At 39.5% G+C, this 14987-nt stretch overlaps 1 protein-coding gene across 1 annotated transcript in view; it reads left to right on the top strand.

The window, feature by feature from the left end:
• LOC110092238 (deSI-like protein At4g17486) overlaps nt 1-14987 on the top strand; it is a gene marked incomplete in the record, with an annotated part of 35462 nt that continues 20475 nt past the window's right edge. Inside the window, 2 exon segments of the mRNA XM_028699868.1 lie at nt 1-379; nt 4211-4493. Coding sequence (XP_028555701.1) covers nt 235-379; nt 4211-4493 — 428 coding nt within the window.

Here is a 14987-nt window from a genome sequence, read left to right as displayed (position 1 = left end):
TGAGCACCTTAATTGTGAGTTTTATTGTGGCCGCGAGAGCCGTTGCTTCCATATGGTGCCAACTTTCAAGGCGTGCCAACCCAGCGCTTCTGCAACCAAGATTCATATAGCCGCCTCGTCTCGCTCTTCGAGCCTGCCAGCTCTAATCCCGCCGCGGCGTTGGAGAGGATTTTGCGCTCTCCCCTTCGTTTCTCTATCTTCCTCCAGTTCGTCGGAACCCTAGATTTCAGTTTTATGGGGGCCGTCTTCTCCTCGGGATCATCCGGAGAAGACGAGAGCAGCAACGGGGTTCCGGTGATCCTCAACGTCTACGATCTCACCCCGTTGAACAATTACTTGTACTGGTGCGGTTTAGGCATCTTTCACTCGGGCATTGAAGGTGAGGTGGCATATGTTAATTTTTTTTATACTAATTCTCTTTAGATTCTGTTATTATTATTTTTATTTTGGTTTATGTTTTTCAGTAGAATTCGTGCAAGTTGCGGTTCTTTTGATTTCTAGAGTGTGCTTTTCAGTGTAGTTCCCTTTGAATAGGATGGTATTATCGGGTTTTATTTACCAAACACCTTGTTTAGATAATTGGATCAATCAGTTTTATGGTGAAATAAAGTTAGTTTATTTTTGTTTGCTTCAACTGTAACATGGGGCATGAAGGCTGAAAAACATTTCCTGTTTTATTTAACTTTCACCTGCATCATTAGTTTTGATTTGTTTGTTCACGTATATTGAGGTAATTTAACTGCAGCTTTGTATTTATCATTAAAGCAGGCTTTTACTTTATCAGTGATGATAATGCTCTAGTTTTAAATACTGCTATTGAGGTAATTTAACTTTTTTTTTTTTTTTTGGACATTTTGGCCATTTAAGGCTAACTCACACACACAATGCATACACAAAGACTCGAACCCAAGACCTCTTAGTTGGAAGGCTAAGCTCTCAACCAACAGGCTAAGATGAGTTGTGTGAGGTAATTTAACTGTATTTGAATGAAAAAAAAAAGCATAAATAATGTGCTCAACTAATTACTTGGGACTCAGGGAGGAGAATTTAGATGTTCATTGGTGGAATCTTGAATGGCATATTTGTTTGGCTATTGATGGAAATGTGAAAAACTTTAATGAAACCTCATCCCCACTCACCTGTGAAGTAAATTTAAAACCCATTAGTGATAAGAAAATGTCTGAACTATAAGTTTGGCGCATAAAATTTTTAACTTCTGATAGATATGCATAGCATAACTAAGCCCACTGCACATGTAAGTGTGGAACTATACAAAATTTAAGAGCAAGGTATTCTATTAAATAAATTTGGTTCATGTTAGACTGGAACCGGCCCAAGGAGGGCCGACTGGTTTACTCTAGACAACCAAGCAAGATGGCCCCCTTGTGGGGCCCATTACTTGAAGAGGAGGGGGCGGTTTTGGCAGGTTCTGATTTAGGTAGGGGCTGTTTAGTAATTGGGATCATATTTATATTTTTTTTGTATTTTGTATTTTTATTTTTTTATTTTTATTTTTATTTGTATTTTTTTGTATGCTTTAAATAGATGAGATTATTTAGGGTTAGGGTTATCTGGATATTGCTGAATTTTGGAGAGTTCCTAGGGTTTGCTTGGGCTCTAGTCGCCTGTTGGAGATTGGGAGAGACAGACCCTCCTCTTCGATTGAGGATCAATTGTATCTTGTTCATTTTCTCTTTTATCAATAAAAAAGTTTTATTTATGGTTATTTCTTTCAAATTCTTCTCCAATATGTTTTTCAAGTGCTAAAATTCAAATTTAGCAAGGGAACTTTTTGTGCCTACAAGCGTTCCTATCAAATTGGTATTAGAGCAGTGTCCGGGGTAGTTTTGGGGCTGTTTGGGCTGATTCCTGCATCAGTTTTTCTCCTTTGAATTGTTGTTTTTGCTATTTTTGAGGTAAAAATCCGAATTTTAAGTCTAACAAAGATCTTAGGACCTATGGCAGGAAGAATGGTGGAAGTATTGGAAGAGGAGTTTAGAAAAATGAAATCTAAAATTTTTTATTTCTAAACTCAAGTTTCAGATTTAAAAAGTAAAATTTCAGTCGTTCATGAGAAGATCGACTTGAAATTTTCCATTATGGAGGAGATGTTGAAGCAATTGCTTGAGGGCCAAACTAAAAAATCGCCGTTGGAGGGGAGGGAAGCCGCTGACATATATGGAAGTGGGGAAAGCTTTAAGCCAATCAAACGAAGGGGAGATCAGTAGGTGGAGATTTTGGAGGGAGCAGAAAAATTGCCTACCCTAGGGCCTATTTCTAGGGAGCCGGGTAGAGTGTATATGGAGAGGCATGAGGGGGTTGGGCATGAGTATAGGAGGGGGGGGGGTTTGAATTTGAAAGGAGAATGGTTGAATTTCAAAGGCAAGGGCTTGGTTATGATTGAAGAGGTCTCGTATTTGAAAGGAGATGAGTTGAATATGAGCGAAAGGATGCTGAATTTGAAGGGAGAAGGTGAGCTTGTGATAAAAGGTTTGGGTGCGAGCGGAGAAGGGATGATTGACACAATTGGGGGGAATTACCCCCTGGGGAATGGGAAACTTAGGAGGAAGCAGGGGTGACAGAGGAGATCTGAGGGTGAGGAAATTGAAGATGCCTATTTTTGAGGGAGAGGATGCACATGGTGGATCTACAAGGTGAAGATGTACATGTACTTTAACATCAATAGGATGGAGGAGGAGAGACTAACGATATCCAGGATGTGCTTGGAGGGGAAAGCGTTGGCATGGTACCCGTACCAGTGGAGGGATACAAGTCAACCCATACAAACTTGGAGAGAGTTTAAGGACAGCTTGTTGGAATGTTTTCGAACCAGCCGAGGAGAGGACTTCTATGATTAGTTTCTCGCCCTGACACAGGAGGGGATAGTGGTGGAATACTGTGAACAGTTTGAGCACCTAGCTAGCAAATTGGACTGACTCTCGATGACTGTACTGGAAGGGAACTTTATGAAAGGGCTCAAAATAGATATACGAGCGGCAATTAGGTTAATGAGGCCTCGTGATTTGGGAGAGGCTATGGAGCTAGCTCAGTTGGTGGAGGATCAGAGGCACCTAGCGTGAGGGACGTGAGGCAACAGCTCAGGAGGCTCATGTAGGATGACCGCCATCTTTTTGGCACCAAAGGTGCTGACACCGAGTACTCTTCGTGAGACCCCAAAGGGAAGATTGTAGGCAGAAGACCTGGAGACAACTTCAAGGAGTTTGCAGAAACAGAGTTACAGGAGAAGAGGAAAAAGGAGCTACTTTTTGGCACTACTTTCAGTTGAGGAGAGGTATATATTGGGGCACATATGTAAGGACCGAACTCTTCAGGTTCTCACCACTTGTGATAATGAGGAAGTTGAGGAAGGAGTCCGTTTTCCACCTTGCGCACAAGGCATGTCTTTGGGAGGGGGGTATTATTAGACCGGAACCGGCCCAACGAAGGCCGTCTTACTCTAGGCGGCCAAGCCAGCCATATGCCCCCTTGTGGGGCCCATTACTTGAAGAGGAGGGGGAGGTTTAGGAAGGTTTTGATTTAGGGAGGGGCTGGTTAGTAATTGGGATCATATTTGTATGCTTTAAATAGATGAGATTGTTTAGGTTTGGAGTTATTTGGATATTTACTGAATTTTGGAGAGTTCCTGGGGTTTGTTTGGGCTCTATCCGCCGGCTAGAGATTGGGAGAAATGGATCATCCTCTCTAATTGAGGATCCATTGTATATTGTTCCTTTTCTTTCATCTTTTATCAATAAAAATATTTATTTTTGGTTATTTCTTCCAAATTCTTCTCCAATTTGTTTTTGCAAGGGCTGAAATTCAAAAAGAAAATTGTTGTGCCTACAAGCATTTCCTATCAGTTCACTTCTGAGTAAAACAACAGTTCACTTGTTCTTTTACTAATAATGAGTTGGCAATGCAATCTCCTTTTGATCATGTGAAGATTTAATTTTGATGCAGCTTTTGCTTCTTCTGTCTTCTTTGCCATTTTTAACTCAACAAATTTCTATCAAAATATTGCTTATCCATAAATGCTTTCCATAATGATGATTGAATTTGGCAACCTCTTCTTACAGTTATGTTACAAGGAATTTGAAATTGTAGTAGTGGGTTGTTGTGTAGAGCATGGAATTGTATGCGAATGATAACTCTCAGATGAGATCACATAATAGAATGTTAACTTGGTACTATTGTTTCTTCCCCATGACAGTTCATGGCTTAGAGTATGGATTTGGGGCTCATGACTTTCCAACAAGTGGTGTATTTGAGGTTGAACCCAGGAACTGCCCTGGTTTTGTATACAGATGCTCCCTTTTATTGGGCTACATTAACATGCCACCTTTAGAGTTTCGAACATTCATGGAATCAATGTCTGCAGAATATTACGGGGATACATATCACCTAATCTCCAAAAACTGCAACCACTTTACCGAAGATTTATGTCTGAGGTTGACTAGGCAGCAAATCCCGGGATGGATCAACCGACTCGCTCGGTTAGGTAGAAAAATTTTCTTACTATTGCCTTTTTTCTTTCATGTTTTACCTTCATTTATATTTCATTTTCTTTGAAAAAAAAAAACTATATTTTGGGAAGAATTCTTATATAGTTTGAATTAATAAGCTTTATGCTGGAAATATGATAAAACCAATGTGGATGAGATGACATTTGCCAATTTTTACATTACAATATCTTTGTGTTGGTAAGATCATTTATATCTAACTTTGAGGAATTTCGTTACATTGTCATGAATCAGTTGACATATTTAGTACTTGCAGCGGATAGTGCTAGTTACCCATCTTTGTTTATTTGGCGTTAACTTACTAGGAAGAATTGATATTGTTTCGAACGTTGCTTAAGAAAACTTCTTTCATTGGTAGAGAATGCTATCTTCTGAGTAGCTAATGAAGTCATGCAGATATTTAGGTAATAGTGAGGGATCAACATCTCAAAAACTTTATCCAACAACTTAAAGGCTAGCAATCTATCATGAAGGACTCCCGTCTTCCTGTATAAGCTAGGAGCCCATTGCGTTAATGCCAGTGCCTTGAACTCACTTGACAGATGCACTAATAACTCACTCAAGGAGAGGCATACCCTTAGCTCAAACTCCACCGGACAATACTCGATTATGAATTTGTAAATAATTCTTCTTACCTTCACCATGGGGGCCAAATCCTCAATGGTCGTCACTTCTGCTGGTCGCCTGGTAGGAGGATGCTTTGCTTGCTTGATGGTTGAAGTTACATTCTTGGAGCTCGAGGAGAGGATTACTGTCCTTGGACTCTTCATAGTCGGTGAAACCACCACCAGTGGCACTAAGGATGTCAACTTAGTAGTGAATGATACTTTGGTTGCCTCCACCTTCCAAAATAGGTGTTGGAGCCATCAGCTCCACTAGTCCTGTGTCCCGAAGGGCACTCACCTCAACATCCATCAACTCGCTCATTGGTAACCCCATCTTCCTCTTTTCCTCTTTCTCTTCCTCTTCGTCCTATTTATGTTTGGGAAGTGTTTCCCTTTTCACATGTTTAAAACTAAACATAGCGAGCTCGGTAAGGTCCATTTCAACATTCTCGAACAAGCTAATTGTCAATAAAAGATCAGAAGTAATGAGATGGCACATCTCAAGCCAATATTTGTAGAAAGAAAGGGAAAGTGTGATGAGGACATCGATAGATGTTTTCGATGAGTATATCAGCGCAGGAGGCGCAGATCGATGTCCACGATCCACAGTCTTTATTTTGCTGCTTAGTTCTATTTTGATATTATGTATTATTTGATATTACCGATTGTACCCTTTCTTTTAGTTGTAATGACTAGTAGCCCCAGGGGCATTTACGTCATTATATTTTGTTTTTCTTTAGGCCTATATATTATGTCCTCCTCTATTGTATCAGGAATTATTGATGAATGAAAATTTTTCCCTTGTTGATCTGTTTGTGAGTTCGTGAAATTTCCCTAGATCTGTTTGTGAGTTCTTGAGAGATAGTATCGTGGATCTCTTTGTGAGTTCAAGTGGATGTGGTGTTGAGGTTTGTGGCTCTAAATTTCCTTCCCTCCTACACCTATCTCCTTCTTCTTCCCCTTAAAGAAAACCTCACCCCTCCAACTGCCTTGGAGAACCCGAGCCCCCTCCCTCCTTGCCACCGGCCTCCTTGGGACGCCCAAGCCGCTGACTACCTTCCCACCCACCGGCCGGCCATCTGGCCACTGGCCTCCCATCATCCACCCGCCGGCCCTCTTCTCCCCTAGCCTTCATATTTGAAATTCAAATTTCGAATTTCAAATTCTTTCCATTTAGGGAATTCCAAATTAGGAAAGTTTCTATATCGAACCCAATTTTAAAATAAATCAAATTGGATTTATTTTTCTTCTTTCCTAATATTCATTGCCTATTTGGAAACTCCCTTACATCCTTCCCCAATCCCTTCCCTCCTTCATGATGCCGCCGGCCCCCATAATGGGCTTCCCCCATTGAATGCTCATTCACTCCCTCACCCTTGTTTGAAATCCAAAATTGATTTCAAATATTTTTCCCTCCAATTTCACTTAAGCTGAAATTAATTTCAGTTTTTATTCTAAACCCCTCTCCCCTCTCTCTCCATGCCGCCGGCCCCATCCCATTAATCCTCCATCAATGCATTAATTGCAATAAATTTGAAATCAAATTTCAAATTATTTCCCTCCCAATTTAATCAAAATCTGAGATTAATTTCAGATTTAGATCAAACCACACCTCCACCCCAACCTAACCTAATTTCTTCCTAAACCCTAGCCTCCTCCCCACCTCTCCTAGCCGTCCCCCACCCTCTCCCTCCTAGTCCAGCCACCGCCTCCCTTCTCCACCACCCTCTTCTCTCTTTGGTCTTCCTCCTCGTGTTCCCTCATCCCCATGCTTATTGTGCATGGCCGATCCTGAGGTCGATCACAGTTTCACGTACAACGAGCAAGGGGAGATCGACATTTTCCTCTCCCTCTTCTACGAACCGGATTGAGAGTACGACGTCACAGTTGAACGCTACGTCAACCGTATCGTGTATTTCCTTGCCGGGACCATTGAGCTTCAACGACCAAGAACCCCGTGGTCCCTTATTGGACGCTCCGTGCCTCCTCCAACTCCGGCTACTTTCCCAACAACTACGTTCCTCGGCTCGTCCTTCCTAGCGGTCACTTCACTTCTAGTGTGGAAGATCTTCTTCCGCTCAGCCTAGATTCGTAGAGAGAGAGCCGATCCTCACGGTGAACATCTCATTATTAACTGTTGGATTTGTGTTATAAGCTTTTACATTACTTCGCCTTTGTATTGGATTGAGAGTGTCTTGGTTACTCTTCATGTATCTCTTTGCCTAAGCAAAAAGGAAAACCGTGAATTTTCTTAACCTACTTTGATTTGATGCATAATTTTATGATGGTTAACTTTTAATAAATTCTCTTGTTAATCTTTGTTTGTAACTCCATGCATGTGTTACATCAAAGTGAGGTCAAATTACTGTCATGATGAGGAATCTGCACGATGTCTACAGTAATAATAGGGAAATAAGTTATACTTGCTCTCTTTTTTACTGTTCAGTAAAAACGCTAAATACTTGTCATAAATTTACTTGTCCTTTTTACTATTTGTCTAATAAAAAGACAAGTAAATCGATGAATTAAATGCATACTCGGACATCTCCTTGTAGTTATTTCATGGGTGCTTAACAAGTTTTAGTAGGAGAAATTTCCCAAAGTAGTCTCATCGTCTGCCTAAGCCACTCACTTGGAGGGAACATGACTTATTCAAAACGACATAAAATAGGAAGTTGACCTTGGTATGCACATCAAGGGACTCATACTGATTTTTTTTAAGCTCGAGAGAGACATTCGCCATAACGAAGATTAGCTCCCCAAGGCCACTCACCATTATCCAAACCATCAAAGTCACCATTCTCATCCCCTGATCCAAGTATAAGTAGTGCGCTCTTTAGGGCCCATGATTATGACCCCTAGACTCTGACAATCCTCAGCTATTGGTTATTGTAATCTTGAATGACTCGCCATTCATACCCAGATGATGAAGAACACCCTCCAAGGACTCACCTCCGCATCCAAGGGACTTGCTCGCATAGACTCGTCTTGCAATGACTTGTCCATAGGACTTGTCCAGGAAGACTCGCCTAAGGGACTTTCCTTGTAATTGAAAGCTACTTTAAGGACTTACAGTCACTTAGACAAATATCAGTTCATGCCACATGCCATGTACAATCTGTAATGGATCATAATTAATATTGTACTTTTTTTATTACGTTTAGCATTTCGTGTAACCGTCTAAATCTTATAAATAAATGGTGAAGAGACACATTTTGAATCTTTTTTCACACATTGAGGATCTTTGAACATGTTTTGATACTTTTGAGTATACTTTGCTCTTTTGATTCTCTTTCACTCTTTATACTCACCGCGGTCTCCTCAATAGGTTCTCTAACTCTTACCTAGAGGATTTTTTGCTAGTAAAGTTATGTGTCATTAACGTAGAAATTAAGATGCAACCATTAGAGAACTCACTCGACAACCACCTCACGAAATTAGCTTCTCAACACTACCATGTGGCCATATCTCTACATATGTCTTCATCATAGCTGTTTTGCTAATCTAGTGCTAGTAATAAGGTGGATTGGGGGAAATTATTTGTTGTAGAGAAGCATCTGGAGCTCTCAAGTGACTAAATAGCTTTGTTTCGTGGAAAAACCTTCAAAAATAAATATTTGTGCAATGCTATATAAGGGACTTTTTTGGACCATAGGAGAGGTAAGAAGAGTTAAACATTTAGAACCAGCAGCTCCTTGGGTCACCCTAAAATGCTAAGCAACATATAAAGGGAATAAGCCAAGTCTTTCTCTCTCTCTCTCTCTCTCTCTCTCCCCGCCCCCCGCCCAAGCCTCTTCACCCTCTTCACCTTCTTCACGATCTGCTTCTCTCGCAGTATTTTCTTGGCCAAAATATTATGAAACTCATGAACATTGAAATCTCAAACGTCAACCAACACTTACCTGTTATCGTTCAAAATTTTAGGAGGCATGGTTAAACAAAGAGCTTATTAGGCTACTTACTGATTTCTTCTACATTACCTTTGAGAGTGTGGAGACCATGAATAAAATTCCTATGGATGGTCTTACAGGACTAATGGAAACATGCGCAAGTTGCTCTGTATTCAAACAGTTGCATGTTAGGACATCATTTCCTAGAGCCTTTGTTTGTCATTTGGCTTGGCCTTGATCGACAACTTGTGCTGTCCACAAATGTAAGTATGAAGCGCCTTAGTGCTTCTCTTTGCCTGTGGCTGCACTTCTCTTCGGAGTCTCTCTCCTTAAGAGTATGGTCTCAAATTGGAACCGTTAATACTTCCACAGAAATGCATAAATTCAAACCTGAGAGGCCAAGAACTTTAATATAATGCCATAATTAGATCACATGCGCTAATCTTAAATTTCTTAGCTTGTATTTTTCTCTGTTGCATGTCATAAGTGGGCAAAAAGGGAGCACAGCAAATTTCCAGGCAGAAAGAATTACTTGACGTGAAACTCTTTAAAGCAGTGCAACATACGTTTAAAAGGCCTAATAATATAACATTGCATGGATATTATGAAAATATTGTGCTATAAGAGAAATTTTTTCAAATCAAACCTTCCTTTTCTATACCAAGTCAAAATATGGAGGCTTCTGCAGCTTAATAAAATTTTGTATTTCTACTAAACTCTTGTGTGTGGGTGTATATCTGTGAAATAATATACCAGCAGACGTTTATATCCATATTTTATTTTTGATTAGTACTTTTTTTGTGTCTGTAGGATGTTCAGGGCTAGGCTTGGCAGTTGCAGTTCAAATCTGATACATTGTCTTTTAGTAATGTTTTAATAATCCTATGTATCATAATCATTATTATTATTTTTATTATTATCGTAAGTTTTATCCCAACTGTAAGGATCTTTTGTATGAACAGTGATATTTATGTTGACCCACATGCAATAAAAAGAGGATGGAATTTGAAATAGTGGCTAGTTGTCTCGATTTTAACCTGGAGGTTACTGGCTTGTAGAAGAAAGTGTTCTTATATCATGGATATAGAGTAGAAAATTGAGTTAGGGGTGTAAATGAGTCGAATCGAGTCGAGTTTAGGCCCTTATCGTGCTCGGCTCGTTAGATGGAAAGCGAGCTCAAACTCGACCTCATCTCACTGTAAACTAGCTGGAGCCGGCTCGCGAGCCATGGGCGGGAATTTTTAAATTTAGGTGGGATTTTTAAAAATTAGGATGAATTTTTAAAACTTAGTCAAAATTTAGAAGAAAATCTGAAATGTTTAACATTTAAATAAAATTTAGGAGGTTTTTATTAATTTTTTAATATTTAAATTTAATAAATAAAATAAAATTATTTTAAAATATTAATGTTTGTTCGAGTCGGCTCGCGAGCTCACGAGCCAAGCCGGCTCAAGCTCGAGCTCAAGCTCGACAGTGAGCTCATAAATGAGTCGAGCTCGAGCCGGCTCGGCTCACTTACACCCCTAAATTAAGTTGATACCAATTTGATGATGGGCCTTTGTTTTCTTCCTCTTCTCCTTGAATTTGTCTTAGGAATCAAATTGCAGTTTGAAGACAGCCGAACTACGGCCACATTGTAGTGGGGACCAGTGCTATAGCAGTATTGTAGCGGGGATGGATACTTTAGCACCATATTCAACTTTTGTGAGAAATTATCAGGTGGAAGGAGATGCTGGAAGAATAGGAAAAGCTAGCTGATTAACAGAGAGAAAGAGATGAGAGAATAAAGGGAGCGAGAATATTTTCATATGCAATTAATTATTCAATAATTATTTAAAAGCCCTAAAACTCCTATTTATAGAAATAAAGTTACAAGGTAAGACTAAAATTTAAATATGATCTAAATATATAATCTTAATAATTCTATCTTCTAATTTCAAACAAACATAATTCTAATAATTAAACGAAATAAATCCTACGATATTCTAGATGTGTAGAGTAGATATACGAAGTAGAATTTGGAGACTTTGGATCTGGCTATCATACTGAATCGTATATCTTTCTTTGGATAATACTATAAAAAATCCCTTAATCATTATCAATGACAACAATGGTAAAATAAACTTAACCTGTACTTCGTAAAAATAAGTAGACCATTTTTGGAACATGTGGATAAACTTTTATATCTAGAGAAAATCTTACATAAACACCGTAATCAATCAATTAACTTGTTCTTCGTATCAATGATAGTAGTAATATTTTAGCCTTAAAAATAGGCTCCAGGCGATCTCTAATCTTGGCTCAAGAATTTTTTTTTTTTAATTTATTTATTTATAAATTTTTAGGCTCAAGATTTGTCGTGGAACAACTTCACTGTTAGGTTTAGTTAGAGGCTTGATTTTTTATGAGTGATCATGATACGCCCAGACCAGTCTAGTCGTTGGACCAGCTCTACACCTACAATAGGCGCAAGCCTGTTGACCTGTAGGCTCACTTGGCCGCCCCCTTGGGGGTGGGGTCCACATCCTAGGGAAGAGAGAGGGGGGCTGTTTAGTCCTTTTTGTCATTTTTTATGTTTGCTTTAATTAGGAGTTCATATTGGGGTTAGGGCATGCAAGATTATTGTGGTTGTTTTCTTCTTGGAGTTGGTGTCTTAGGCTCTAGCGGGGTCTAGGGATTGGGAGAGATAGATCCTCCTCTCGAACTGAGGATCAACTATATCTTGTGGTTGTTTCTTGGCCAGAAGTGGGACTATTTACTATTTTTTGGGGTCAAGATCCAAATTTTTGAATTTATAAAAATTCAGGCATTGATGGCGGCCAAGAAAGTAGATACGTTGGAAGAACTTAAAGAGGAGATGAGTCAAATGAAAGCAACAGTGGAGGTTAGAATTTCAGCCATGGAAGGTCAAGTTTCCGATCTCCACGAGATGGTGAAGAAAATATTAGAAAATCAAAGTCAAACGACGGCATCGGAGGCAAGGGGTCCAGTAGGGAGAAATATGAATTCTGAAATTTGTAGGAGGGAAAACAAGATGGAGATCTTTGAGGAGAGAGGTAGGAGGCATGGAGAGAGGTGTGGTTATGGTAGGAGGGGTGCTGATTCTGAAGGGAGGAGAGGAGAAAGCGAAGAGGGGTATGAGTATGAGCATGGAAGGGAGGATCGGGACACTTGGGGCCCTGGGGAAGACCAAACATTTGGGAAAGGGGAAATTATGGAGGATTCAAGTGAAATGGGGGAGATCCAAAGGCGTGGAAGCTGAAGATGCCCAATTTTGAAAGGTAGGATGCACATTGGTGGATCTACAAGGTGGAAAGGTATTTCACAGTCAATGGGTTGACGGAGGACACGAAATTGACGGCAATTAGATTATGTTTAGAAGGGAATGTGTTGTCTTGGTACCAGTGGAGAGATATGAGGAGGCCCATACGACGTTGGAGGGAGTTCAAGAAGCTAGCTCTAAGGAATCCGAATCCTATTTCTGATTTCGAAGATTTCGAGTTTTGGTATTTTTCTGCTCAGTTTTGTGTTTCCGTTACCGAAAAACGTGCACATCTTTGTATTGACGAAATTTTTACCTCATAACTTTTGGTATGTTATTGAACTGATGTTTTTGTACGATTTGAGTATTTTCTGGAAAGTTTTTACCGGATATTTTGAGTTCTGTGCGCTTTTTATCTAATAAAAAAACTATCTGGCTGTTGAAAAATATTGCTTCAGTACAAGTAAAGCTTTGTAACGTTGTTTTACACGATTTCTGGTAATTTAGTGATTTTCTGAATTTGTGAATTTTGTGGAAATTCTGTATAATGCCGTTATGCCACTGACGAATTTTCTGAAGTATTCGATTTTTCTGATTTGAATGCTTTGATGTGCTGTGATATCAGAAGGGAGTTATAAGAGGCCGGAATCCTTTGTGATTCCGTTGTCTGGGTCCGGGAAATCTGAAAACAAGATCTGCTCTGAAAATTCTGTATATCTGTTCTGTTCTGGTGCTTTAAGCACAAAGGGAGTTATAAGGGGCCGGAATCCTTTGTGATTCCGTTGTCTGGGTCCGGGAAATCTGAAAACAAGAACTGCTCTGAGATTCTGTCAGTGTTAGGGAATGGAGGCATAAGGGGTCAGAATCGGTTGAGATTCTGTCAGGGTCCGGGAATCTGATATCTGTTATGTAAAATGTTCTTTTTATGATTTGAATTCTGTTCTGTACGATTCTGTTTGTTATGTACGATTCCGTTTATTCTGTATGATTCCGTTTGTTCTGTACGATTCCGTTTATTCTGTATGATTATGTTTGTTCTGTACGATTTCGTTGGTTCTACGAAATCTGACTTGAATATTCTGCTATTCGAAATAAATTCAGTTCTTCTGTATCAGCTATTTTATTCTAATCAAGTATCTGAATTTTGTATTTCATTTGATTATATACGATTTCTGTGATTATCTGAATTATGTACGGATTTATGAGTTTCCTGTCATTGCACGATTTCATTGATATTATGGATACTGATACCGATACCGACTCCGATATTACTGATTCACTGATACTACTGATTCATTGCACTGATCTTATGGCACGTGATACACCGAATACTGACTGATACATGTGATACCCTGATACATGTGATTCATGTGATTTACCGAGCACGTGATCTAGAATATGATTTTACTGTATTGATTGATTTTAATTGTTATTATTGATTTATTGATATTGATTTGATTTCAACTGTCCTTACGATGTATGGAATTGATCATTTTATATGATTTCATACCGAATGATATTATTGACCGAAATTGATTTCTTTATTTACTGATCTGATTGATTTTATTGTTGTGATTGATGCGATATTGATTTGACGGCTTTACTAGTACGGACTTATTTACTGAGGATTTATCGTTACTGTATGAATTTACTATTACTACACGATTTCACTATTATAGCATAATCGTTCATGTCGTCACAGGATTGTTACTGATATTGATACATACGCTGCTACTACTGATTCACTATACTGACATTTTACACGTGATATAGCTTACTGGATTGCATATGATTTATTGAGCAAGTGATATTGAATAACTGGAATTGCAAGTGTATGTTTTAATACGATTCTACTACATTGATTTGACTGATGTTATAGATAAAATGACTACTGTAGAGATTTGACTCACGTACTGATTCATTGAGCTTTATGGGATTTTCTACTGTTCACTGATTCTATCACTGATGATTTGGATTATATTGTTCATGCATTGATTATTGATTTCCGTTATGCATTGATTTTTGTTTCTGTACTGATTTCCGTACCTGCATCGATTCAATGATCATGTGTAAGTGACTGTTATTGATTTGATTGATTGATATGCATATTATTTTTCGTACCGCGCTTTGATTTCAGTTATAGGCTATGGTAACCTGCTGGGCTTTTTGAAGCTCATTATATGTGGCTAACAATTTCAGGTCTGAGCAAGGGAGCAGGAAGTGATGGTTGATCATGACTGTCGACGAATCCTTTCACTATAGACGTCTGGGATGTCACACCCTTCTAAAGCTGACTCTGAAATGTGATCTAATCTGCTAGCCAAGTACTCAAACCGATCCCGATAATCTGCCACAGTCTCTTCTTGAGTCAAGGCAAAGAATTACTCATAGAAGTCTCCTCCCCCGTCGGTTCGGAAACGCTCTAATAAGCAATCCTTGAACTCTCTCCAGCTTCGGATGGGCTCCCTCCTTTCACGCCACTGATACCATGCCAAAGCTTTCCCTTCCAGACACAGACCCGTCGCTGTCAATTTTTCATCCTCTGTCAACCCGTTGACAGCGAAGCAACGCTCCACTTTGTAGATCTCCATGGCCGTCTTCGCCCTCAAAGACGGACATTTTCAGCTTCCTCACCCGTGGGTCTCCTCCGTTTTCCCAGTACCCTCCATAACCTCCCATTCCTCGAAGGGGAAGAGTCCCCCAAGTGTCC

This window comes from Dendrobium catenatum, unplaced genomic scaffold, assembly GCF_001605985.2.
Source record: "Dendrobium catenatum unplaced genomic scaffold, ASM160598v2 fragScaff_scaffold_1400, whole genome shotgun sequence".
Taxonomy (NCBI): domain Eukaryota; kingdom Viridiplantae; phylum Streptophyta; class Magnoliopsida; order Asparagales; family Orchidaceae; genus Dendrobium; species Dendrobium catenatum.
The sequence above is the reverse complement of the archived record's forward strand: the minus strand, read 5'-3'. Positions and strand labels throughout refer to the sequence as shown.